At 41.2% G+C, this 12,324-nt stretch overlaps 1 protein-coding gene across 1 annotated transcript in view; it reads right to left on the reverse strand.

The window, feature by feature from the left end:
- Positions 1-1,744: 1,744 nt before the first annotated feature.
- gripap1 (GRIP1 associated protein 1) overlaps positions 1,745-12,324 on the reverse strand; it is a 42,712-nt gene continuing 32,132 nt past the window's right edge. The window contains exons 21-22 of the mRNA XM_041273788.1: positions 7,495-7,673; positions 1,745-3,846 (exon numbers count right to left, since the gene is read on the reverse strand). Coding sequence (XP_041129722.1) covers positions 3,754-3,846; positions 7,495-7,673 — 272 coding nt within the window. The 3' untranslated portion in view covers positions 1,745-3,753. The remainder of the gene's footprint in view (positions 3,847-7,494; positions 7,674-12,324) is intronic.

Raw genomic sequence — 12,324 nt, forward strand, 5'->3', positions numbered from 1 at the left:
CAAAGTATAGGTGTTAGAGAATATATGTTCTCCCCAGGAAACAAATACTTGTTCGCCCTTGGAACCAATATTCGGGAACATTGGTTTTCCTTCTGAATATTTGTACCCCCTTATTTTTTTATTAAAGTCTTAAAGTCTTTCTTTGCCTAGAAGTCTATATCCATGTGCTTCCAACTAAAATCCTAATTGAGACAACTTTTCCCAAAACCCTGTACCCTCAAGTCCCTCTGACAGGTCAGTTCTCACCTACAATAATACGTAAGACTGCAAACATTGCTTAGATTGAACACCCAGAACTGATAAAAAAAAAAAAAAAGGAGAAATAACAAACATGCATGAAGGGGGGAACAAATACTCATTCCCCTGGGGACCTAGATATTTGGGGGAACCAATATAGGTTTACACTGGCCAAAAATATCTACCAAGGAAGTTATTTAATCTTTAATGGAAAACGCACAGAGTGAACGTGTCTATTATTTAAGTGAGTCTTCAGTGTGTTGTTTTGCATTACGAGTCTCTTTTCAAACATACAGAGAGCTGCACACAGACAACAGTTTTCATTTGTTTTCATTATTTTCTCAAAGAGGTACACCATTTTATACATCTCACCAGGACTCATTACACAAACAAGAGACAGGAAATAGCTGTCCCAGCATTCCCTGCAAGTCAAGGGTCATGCGCCCCTAAAACAAACTCCCCCACAATCCCTCAGTGCTCCACGTTGACCATTTCCTGACAAAAACAAATCCTTTGGTGATATTTGAGTCACCCTCCCATGTAATTTGAAGAATGAACAGTTTGAACAAGTCTTTGTGTACCTGAAAAGGTTTCAAATCTTGGTTAGCACTCTTAAATACAGTGGAACCAAAATGTATTTAGACATTTTTTCAAAATAGTTTAATACAGTAGTATTTATTTTACTGATTCTATTGTTAATGGTACCAGAATATACACAGACTGATAAACAGAAGTATAACACATTTACTACAATATCTAAACCATGTTTAAACAAAGATACAGTTAAGAAAAAGCACGTTTTTTTTTTTTATTTAATAAATAGGCATTTGTGTTATTTTCTGTGATGAACTGAGTCATGTACATTTTAATAAACCCAGAACTTGTTAAAAAAAAAAAAAAAAAAAAAAAAGGGGGTAAAAACTGAAAATTTGTAGCTAAAATCATAAAAAAAAATGAAATACCTACATAGGTTTGAAACGTGCATTTTGTACGAAACACATGTATTTAAACACGATATCTGGCACTGCACTAAGGTTAAAGAAAGTCTTTAGTTTGCTTGCCTTGCCTTCCAGGAAATCTGTTCCTGCTTTACTTCCCTTTGTCAGCCTAGACAGCAGTGTCTTCAGGGTCGTTTCACTGGCTGCGAAAGCATGTCAGTCAATAGGGGAAGCAGCTGATTGGTTGTTGACAGGAAAGAAGACAGTGACAGAGTGGGGACACAGGAAGGGCGGAGTGGCCAGAAAAGCACGGCTTACAAACAGAGATTTCTTTAACCTGTTTCAGATATCAGGTTTGAACATGAAAATGCATGTTTGCTTAAAAAAAAAAAAAAAAAAACCTGCACACTTGAGACCTACATAATGAATGCACAGCAGAACTATATATATATATATATATATATATATATATATATATATATATATATATATATATATATATATATTTTATAATTAAATGAAATTTCTAGGAAAATTAGGTTTAAACTATATTCTGGGCCGTCCTAGTTAAAATGGAGCACAGAGTAGGGTCCAGCAATTGTTCACTTTCTGCTAACTAACCACAGAAAAAAATTAACTGCTATTAGACAACATAGTCTTTTTGCTTTTATGTCAAGTTCGTAAATTCAGTCACGACAGACAGACATGGACTTCAGTACTCAGACAACAGGGTCCCATGTACAGTAACACAGCTACAGCCAAATAATTTGCATCCCGCTATAAAATGGACTAATTGTGCTTCATGTTACATAAACATTTTGAACTGCACACCGCTTTGAAGTTTTCTGTATACTTAACGAAAAAAAAAGAAATGTGACATTTCGAAAATTGAACATGAAATACTACTGTACTAATATTACGGCTTCCGGTAGACTTTTGCTGATGTCATTTTGTAGGTTCTTTGATTACACGGTGCTAAATAAAAGATCTCAATCAAGTTCACTTAGTTTTTTTTTTGTTTGTTTGTTTGTTTTGTTTTTAATTCCGTCTCAATCCTAAAATTGATGTAAAACCTTTGGCTGTAATTTTAGGAATCACGCTGTATTTGCTTCCTTCAAAAGTGGTATTGAAGCAGATGAACAAACGCAGTAGGATTGAGGTTGGGGGCATTTACGGGATAATCGTCTCAACATTCAATGTGATACCAGCCCAGGCAGCCACTAAAATATTATTATATAGTCATTTAGCAGATGCTTTTATCCAAAGACCTGGGGGTGAACTGTGCATGAACAACTGCTGCTGCACAGTCACTTCCAAAAACAGGACCTTGTTGGTTTTACATCTCATCTGAAGGACAGAGCTGAAGGTGGTTAAGTGACAGCGAGTCAGTGGCTGAGCCGGGATTGAACTGGGAACCTTCTTGTAACAAAGCCCCTTTCTCTATCCGCTGGACCACCAAGCCTATAATAAAAGAGAAATGTCCCACCCAGTCATCCTGCATTGACTGCAAATGGACATCTGCAGGTGCGGACCGATTGCACATTAAAATATTTTGCCTGTACTTTTCAGAATTTGATCACTGGCAAAAAGGTCTGTTTGATTGGATTTTTACCTACAATTAGCAGACAAACACGGATATTTACTTGGGAAGCTGTTTCACTTTTTATATATTTTCAGATTCCCACATTACATAGCTCCGATCCTTTGCGATTCTTAACCCATTAAGTACCATATTCCAAGCTTTGTTTATGTAATTTGATAGATTCTAAATCAATATTTCTTCACAGAAAAAAAGCAAACCTTTCTTTTTTGCTGCTAACTGCTGCGTCCTATTTTGAGGACAGCCAAGTTAGACGCGCCTGTAACAAGAGCAGTGAAATTTCACAGCGGCTATGAGGCTCAACACATAGAACTGAGCTTTGTCGTCACTGTGGGAAGGAAAACACCAAGAACTGCGCACTATGACACCAGCACACAAGATGTACTGGAGATCTGACACATCCTTAATAGGATTTCTCATACATGAATTATAATAGCGTGAAAAATGCAGCAGTTAGGGTACCCAAGTGGATTAAGTTCCATAGCACCCTGTAATGAATCGAAGCCAACAAGGCAAATTACTGTAGTGGCGTTATTTAATTAAAATCAGCAGGCGTTTTGTGGATCTCTCCAAGATTTTTCATACATCTTATTAAAAATAAGCTGATAATCTTGATCATTTCCATCCAGTCATCATGAACTGAATCCCCCCCACCCCCCAGTGACAACACTGCCCTCTTTACCTCGATCACAGAACTGCAGGCAAGTCATTAGCATGACTTCATTCTGAGCATGCCCAGTTGGTCGATCACTCTTGCCATGCTAGATTGCACAATTTCAATTTGTTACCAGATAGACGAAAGATATACAACAGATACATTCAGCAGGAAATTGGTCCCCCCCCCCCCCCCCCTTCTGGTGCAGTGGTACAGTCCAAATGCAGACGCAGCAGCGCCTCTTTTCTGCTGGGTTCTGTAACCATGGGAACAGGGAGGGAGGCATGGAGAGAGGGGGAGCTGTGGGTTGGTTCAGGCTGCCTCTAGCCGCTCGTGTCTTGATTTTGGTCCCTGACGCGAGTGGAGGAACACTCCTTGCTCAACCGGACAATTTCCTGAGACAGGACTTCGAGATCCTGAAAGAAAGAGGTTGAAGACGGTCAGGCTGCAATGTGGCGGTGTGTCACAGCCAAGGACAGCTCAATAAGTGGATCAATTATTATTATTATTATTATTATTATTATTATTATTATTATTATTATTATTATTATTGGCATTTAGAAGACAGATTTCCACATCTGGTGGTCCTAGCTGAAATAAATATTCATGAGCGTGCTAAATTAGGGAAGCGAGAAAACTTCAAAAACACAGCAGAACCACACACGCTGTAGAGCTGCAGTAAGGTCATTTATTCTGCTAGGCATTCCCCAAAGCCTTAGCCACTAACCTCAGAGAATCCCATTGATACTTCTCGCGCATCTCGCTCATTTATTGATTTATTTCAGTCCCCCCCCCCCATGAAAAGGTGGTGGATTGGTAGTTATAAGACAAGGACCAGATGCAATCGGATGGAGGGATCATCTCTTCAGGGACGGAGAGAGCAGTTCAGTCTCCGTGCCTCAAGCTTGCCCTGGACTGCAGGGAGAAGACTTTCTCTTATGGGAGGAAGGGAGCAGTTTGGTCTCTGTACCTCAATCCTGCCCTTGTTTGCGAATGCTTTAGTCTGAAGGAACCTTGTGTGTCTCTCTCTGCTTCTCTAATGAAGGTTAAACTGAGTGTTTGTGTAACTTGCTACTCCCCAGAGTCCACACTCCTGACACTACAGCTTACATACACACTACCTCTGCCTCTTAACCATCATTATATAACACTCAACAGTGGTCAATTTAGAGGTACTAAAAAGACACACGTTTCCATCAACGACGTCAATGAATTTATTACATTTCTTTATGTTTTTCTAAATGTACCAACACCTGGCTAACATTTAAATATTGACATCTCTAATACCTACCGCAGGGGTGTTCAAACAATCACGATCCTGGAGGGCTATTATTCCACTCCAGGTTTTGCTGGTAAAATGAGACAACTGACAAATTCAGGGTCTGGATGGAGGTTTAATTGGAATAATGAAAGAATTTAGAATAAGGTTGGAACAAAGACCAGGAGTGGAAGCGCCAGCTTTCTGTTAAATGATAATAATAATAATAATAATAATAATAATAATAATAATAATAATAATAATAATAATAATAACCTTTATTTTATATAGCACCTTTCATGTACATTTCAAAGCGCTGAACAATAAAAAATAAAATGAAATAAAAAAAAAAACTATAAAACATAATTTGTTCATACAACAAAAGCCACTGAATAAAAATGGGTTTTCATCTTTGATTTAAAAGTGGACACAGAGTCACTATCCCTTCTGACCTTCGGGAGGTCGTTCCACACAGGTTTGGGGCTAGACTTGAAAAGGCTCTGTCCTTGAAAGATCACCGCTCAGCTATTGGTACCTTGACTAGACCGGAAATCATAGGATCTCAGACTGCGCATGGGGTATATGGTACCAGAAGCACAGATATAGCTTGGTGCTAACCCATGCAGTCATAAAAGTCAGCAACAGGATTTAAAATTTGACTCTGAGCTCCTCTGGGAGCCAATGCAGCGTTGCTAAGACTGGAGTAATAAAAACAAGTGAATGTGGTTTTAGTTAAAACTCTGGCCACTGAATTTTGGACACATTGTCATTTTTTTAAGAGAGTTTTTTGAGACACCAGCAAGCAAAGCATTAGAACAGTCTATACGAGAAAAAAACAAAAGGTGTGAATCAGCTTTTCTGCATCTGAGTAAGACAGGAGCAAATACGAGAAATATTACATAGATGATAAACTTTAGTAATATTACGAATATGCTAATCAATCATCTCTATCTCTCCCTTCTTGTTGTCTTCCACCACTCTCTGTCCCCGCAATGTTCATACAGTACTATCTTACTGTATGAATCTTTAAGGATTGCCTATGGGTTTCAATGTGATTGCGACAAACAAACCCGATGCTCCGCGATCACTTTTCATCTTGGTGCGATGCTCCGCGATCACTTTTCATCTTGGTGCAATGGCAGCATCATCATCCTGCAAAACACGCATGCACGCACGCACGCAAGCACACCTCCTTTTCCTAGAAAATCAAGTGGTGCACAGGTCGAGGTATTTTCACTCTCTTTAAGTCAGATCTCAGACAAAAGAGGAGAACGCAAGTAAGCAGCTAGGCTCACCCCAGGACTTAATGACACAAGCTATGAGGATAAAGAATGAAATCTCTTCAGCCTAGGAAAAGAAGGATGAAGAGAACAGGGGACTTGATTTAAGTCTTTCAAATCATAAATTGTCTAGATAACCCAAGACATGTCTTCAAATTCAACAGAGAGAAGAACAAGAGGGCAGAAATGTTGTTCTAAATGCATGGAATAGCTGACCAGGTGAAGTAGTAGAATCTAAAACACTGGGAGCATTTAAAAAAAGACGAGATTCTGTGCTTTTAAATTAATCCCCCAAAGTAGGGGAGAATGGTGTGCTAACAAGAGACAAGCCTTGACAGGCTCAACGGCCTTTTCTCGTTCCCAAACATTTCTTATGTTCTTATATTCTAATGGTGGGCAGGGTTGGGGTCAATTCCAATTTCCAATTCCCTTTTGATCAATTCCAACACATCATTGATCACAATTGCCATCAGCAGCATTCTGTTCAAATAAGCTTCTCACAACAGTGGCAATAAATTACTTCAGTTGAAGTCAGTTTGTTAGTCAATTCAATTCTTCAAATGAAAACAGTTGAACAAATCGCAAGAGTAATTATTACTTATCTAAAATATAAATTCCTTCAAAAGGAACTGGGAATGGAACTGGAGTAGAATTATCTGCAACTCTGACTGTGTGCACTGTGTGGAAGGAGCTGCTATCCTCCCCCAAGACAAGATGTCAAACCAAGGTCTACTCATGGCTGTTATCAAGTTAAACATCCAATCACACCGAGAACAGCAGGGATGAACTACTTTAACCCCAGCAGAGGTCAATGAAACCTCGAGAAAATAAAAAAACAATTCTTAAACCAGTTCCCCTGGAAGAGGATCAGATGTGTTTTATAACCCCCTTACTGGATTAACCCTGACAGCAGGCTGCATTTCATCATGGTGCTGCTGGAAAATCCACTGTGGTGGCGGTTGGCGTGCATCGCTTTCTTCTTCGCTCACTTGATCCCTCTTACTTTCTGCAGACACATGCTCCCTCCTGTCACTCATGTCCCCCTGTCCTGTTACCCCATCTCTGGATTACTTTCTTAAGGTTCATGTTCACTCTTGCTCCCTTTCTCTTTCCTGTCTCTTCTTCCCTCTCCGCTGGATCTCTCTTACCTCTACCACTCCCTCTCTTCTTAGTGTCTGCATGTACACTCCCTCCTTCCCTCTCTCCATCTGTAGGTTCATATTCCCTCTCCACCAGATCTATCTTCCCTCCTGCATTGCACCCCTCTCCTGAATCTCTCTTCCCTCCTGCATTGAACCCTCCTCCTCTCCTCTGAATCTCTTCCCTCCTGCATTGCACCCCTCCTCCTCTCCACTGTATCTCTCTTCCAACCTGCATTGCACCCCTCTCTCTCTCCTGAATCTCTCTTCCAGTCCTGCATTGCAACCCTCTCCTCTGAATCTATCTCCCAACCTGCATTGCACCCCTCTACTCCTAATCTCTCTTCCCTCCTGCATTACACTCCCCTCTCCCCTGGTCTCTCTTACCTTCTGCAGATGCATGTTCTTGGTCAGCTGCTCCTCCAGCATGTTCTGCAGCTTCTTATTCATCTCTCTCAGGTTCTCGTCGCCCGGCTTGACCAGGTCTCGTAGGACGGCTCCCAGAATGCCTCTCTCTGGGTGGGCAGCGTGGCCGCCATGGGTCCCTGCAGCGGCCCCCGACACGTCTGAAACCACAACGTCACAAAGCAAGGTCAACTCCCTGTGTTTATGAATAGCAGTCAAGATGGAACGAACTACTCTGTTACACTAGAAAGATGAGACCAGGCCACGTTTCCAATCTTAACAAGTTCACCATTTACTAGTTCAAAATACCAAAAATTACATTCTACAACAATCCTAAAATTCTAGGTGCTGCAAAACTTTTGGCAGATTGAACGTTATTGTTTAGATGCAATGCGTCCCCCTGGTATTAGACATAGGCAATTGATCAAGTTGCCTTAACCCTTGGTAAGAGCCCTCAGACTGAGAACACCGATGGTCCACGATGATCTTGGCAGTATTAAAAAGCTTCCCCAAGCCTTGTACTTATACTACACTGGACTCAGGACATATGTGACTAGTCTGTTTTTGTTATCTTACCAATAGAAATAAACCATTCAGGTGTTACTTCAATCAACTGCAACCAACCACTAACCACCCTCTTTTACAAGATTACAGTGGTTAACCCTTTGCAGTCCATTTATTCAGCGCTTGTCAGGCGCACTGGGTAAATTCAGAGTAAAACAGGTTTAAAATGCACTGAATCGCAATAGGACATCAGTACTGTATCTAGAGCTAAGCCCCAGCCATTGTTTGCTGTATTTTTCACATACCTCTTTACAGACGTGAATACTGATAAATCCTCTCCTGATCACTCGTTTTATCAAGAAAATCCTCAATAGTGCGATCCAAGTCATTATTTTATTACTGTAACATCTCAAAAAGCTCTGCAGATGTCTGTGATATTCTTTGAGTGCTGGATGCAGAAGCAGCTCTCTCCTTTGTTTATGTCTGTGTTATCTCTGTGGTGCAGGGGCTATAAGAGAAGCCCTTTTTTCAGTCTCACTCGGCCATTGAAAGGCTTTCTCGGCTTTTTCCGGAGAAAAAACAACCAGAGAACTGTGCTTTGCGACTTTTTGATGACTAGAAAGGGAAAATTAATGTTAATTCTTTACCATATGTCCTTCCATATATTTCTGCACATTCCTTATCTCTCCAATCTTAGCAACTCTACTTATGCCAAAGTCACTTCCAGCAAACTGGTTTGACACTACCAGCACACTTAACTCTTATATGATCTCCAATACATTTTCTCTCATATGATTAGCAATGCACGTCCACTCTACACAGCAGACTCAACGTTGCTAGCAAGCAGCCTGTGTGGGGAGGCAGCCGGAAAGGATAGAGGTATGGTAAAGCTAGGGAAGCATTGTAAAGCACAGAGAGGTATGGTAAAGCTAGGGAAGCATTGCAAAGCACAGAGAGGTCTGGTAAAGCATAGGGAAGCATTGTAATGCACAGAGAGGTGTGGTAAAGCATAGGGAAGCATTGTGAAGCACAGAGATGTATGGTAAAGCAGGGAAGGAAATAAAACTCCCATTGCATAGTAGCTTGAGCCATTCCTGGTTTTACTATGAGTTTAATAAGACACACCTGAGCACACTGTGGCTAATCAAGATCGTAGTAAAACTCAGAATGGGCGAAGGTGCAACAGGAGTCTTATGTTCCACTAAAAAGGCGAGCGAGCGAGATACGCAGGAGTAACAGTAACTCTTAGCGACAAAGCATTTTCCACTTAAGCGATCCACACAGCACAGCTCAGCAGGGAAGAGCTGCTTCTCCAAGCAGCCTTCTCTCCGTCTCGCTCCTCTGCCCGCGGCAGGGGAGAGGGGAGCAGGGGAGCAGGGCCGCAGCGTTGAATTTCTCTCAAGCGTCCCGGACAGACACCAGCAGAAGGCAAACCTTGCCAAAACACAAATCTCTTGATTTCACACTCAAGGTATTACCACGCTCGAGAAAACTTGCCCCCCTCCCAAAAAAAAAAGACAAGCAGGCTAACTTACAATTCTCAGATTTCAGATCACAGTTCCTATAGATTTAGACACCTTGTCTTTCTTTGTGGGGCAGAAGATACCAGGAAAGAGATGTTTAAATGTTTATTAGAAAACGATTGAGTGCGAACAGACAGTCAGCTTCCAGATCTAGCAGGCTTCTATTCTGCACAGATTCCCGCTGGAACGTTGAAGTGCTTAACTGTGAATTCAATTTCAAATCAATCAGCGCATAAATACAGTCTTTTTCCCTTAACATTCTAATTTACTAATCTGATAACAAAGTGCTACTTAAACATACTTTCTGACGCTGGTCTTGAGACAAGAGAAATCATGTCTGTGACAGGACACCGTAATGAAGCCTCAATTCGCAGCTACTGGACAGCAAATCAACAGGGAAGACACGATTGGTCAACAATTCTGTCATCGGCTGGATCCAAACAACTCCCTCCCTCCCTCAAAACCAGCCAGTCAAACTGCCAACCCTGTTTCAGTTCTTTCCGCACCAGCCAATCCACTCCCTGCCTGCTTGAATGACGCCCCGCCTCCAACAACAAGTTTCGAGTCCAACTCTATACTACACAGACTATTCAGCAATCCCATAGTTAATTTATCTGGCAATGTCTTAATAACAATAATAAAATCTGTTTTCTCTACGTTCTGTCGTTTTTCTATTCTAATTATGTTAGGGACTATTTACCTCGGCGGAAGGTTACCCGGCGAAATATAAAAAATTCAAGGTAAATATAGATTTTAGTTTTTTTTTTTTTTTTAAGAGAGAAAATAAAGAAATAAGTTGTTTTCTAATAGCGATACTGCCCTCTCGATGCTGGCTCTACCGTGTGGTACTACACGGTAGAGCCACACCGACGGGCTCTATCGCTTAATTATGTAGTGCTGTCTCCCCTGGTAAAGGCATGGCAAAAAAAAAAAATAATAATTATATATATATACATATTTATACACACAGTACTGTGCAAAAGTTTTAGGCAGGTGTGAAAAAATGCGGTAAAGTAAGAATGCTTTAAAAAATAGACATGTTAATAGTTTATATTTATCAATTAACAAAATGCAAAGTGAGTGAACAGAAGAAAAATCTACATCAAATCAATATTTGGTGTGACCACCCTTTGCCTTCAAAACAGCATCAATTCTTCTAGGTACACTTGCACACAGTTTTTGAAGGAACTCAGCAGGTAGGTTGGCCCAAACATCTTGGAGAACTAACCACAGTTCTTCTGTGGATTTAGGCAGCCTCAGTTGCTTCTCTCTCTTCATGTAATCCCAGACAGACTTGATGATGCTGAGATCAGGGCTCTGTGGGAGCCATACCATCACTTCCAGGACTCCCTGTTCTTCTTTACGCTGAAGATAGTTCTTAATGACTTTTGCTGTAAATTTGGAGTCGTTGTCATGCTGCAGAATAAATTTGGGGCCAATCAGATGCCTCCCTGATGGTATTGCATGATGGAAAAGTATCTGCCTGTACTTCTCAGCATTGAGGAGACCATTAATTCTGACCAAATTCCCAACTCCATTTGCAGAAGTGCAGCCCCAAACTTGCAAGGAACCTCCACCATGCTTCACTGTTGCCTGCAAACACTCATTCGTGTACCGCTCTCCAGCCCTTCGATGAACAAACTGCCTTCTGCTACAGCCAAATATTTCAAATTTTGACTCATCAGTCCAGAGCACCTGCTGCTACTTTTCTGCACCCCAGTTCCTGTGTTTTCGTGCATAGTTGAGTCGCTTGGCCTTGTTTCCATGTCAGAGGTATGGCTTTTTTGCCGCAAGTCTTCCATGATGGCCACTTCTGACCAGACTTCTCCGGACAGTAGATGGGTGTACCAGGGTCCCACTGTTTTCTGCCAATTCTGAGCTGATGACATTGCTGGACATCTTCCGATTGCGAAGGGAAGTAAGCATGATGTGTCTTTCATCTGCTACAGAAAGTTTCCTTGGCCGACCACTGCGTCTACGGTCCTCAACGTTGCCCGTTTCTTTGTGCTTCTTCAAAAGAGCTTGGACAGCACATCTGGAAATCCCTGAATGCCTTGAAATTTCTGCCTGGGACAGACCTTGCTATTGCAGTATAACTACCTTGTGTCTTGTTGTTGTGCTCAGTCTTGCCATGGTGTATGACTTTTGACAGTAAACTGTCTTCAGCAACCTCACCTTGTTAGCTGAGTTTAGCTGTTCCTCACCCAGTTTTATTCCTCCTACACAGCTGTTTCTGTTTCAGTTAATGATTTCAACCTACATATTGAATTGATGATCATTAGCACCTGTCTGGTATAATTGTTTAATCATACACCTGACTATATGCCTACAAAATCCCTGACTTTGTGCAAGTGTACCTAGAAGAATTGATGCTGTTTTGAAGGCAAAGGGTGGTCACACCAAATATGGATTTGATTTAGATTTTTCATCTGTTCACTCACTTTGCATTTAGTTAATTGATAAATATAATCTATTAACATGTCTATTTTTGAAAGCATTCTTTACAGCACTTTTTCACACCTGCCTAAAACTTTTGCACAGTACTGTATATGAGAGAGAGAGAGAGAGAGAGAGAGAGGAGAGATAGATAGACAGATAGATTATGAAGAACCTGACTGAACGTGCTGGAGAGTCAGTATCTCCTCCTCATCTGCAGTGACATTCACACACAGTGCAGGGACACACGCAGGACCAGACAGCCTCCTACAGCATGCTGAAGGTCATCTCTCTCACTCACACACCCAGGATACTAAAGCAGGCTTGATATTCAAGACGGGGATACAAG

Source organism: Polyodon spathula, chromosome 16, assembly GCF_017654505.1.
Source record: "Polyodon spathula isolate WHYD16114869_AA chromosome 16, ASM1765450v1, whole genome shotgun sequence".
NCBI lineage: Eukaryota > Metazoa > Chordata > Actinopteri > Acipenseriformes > Polyodontidae > Polyodon > Polyodon spathula.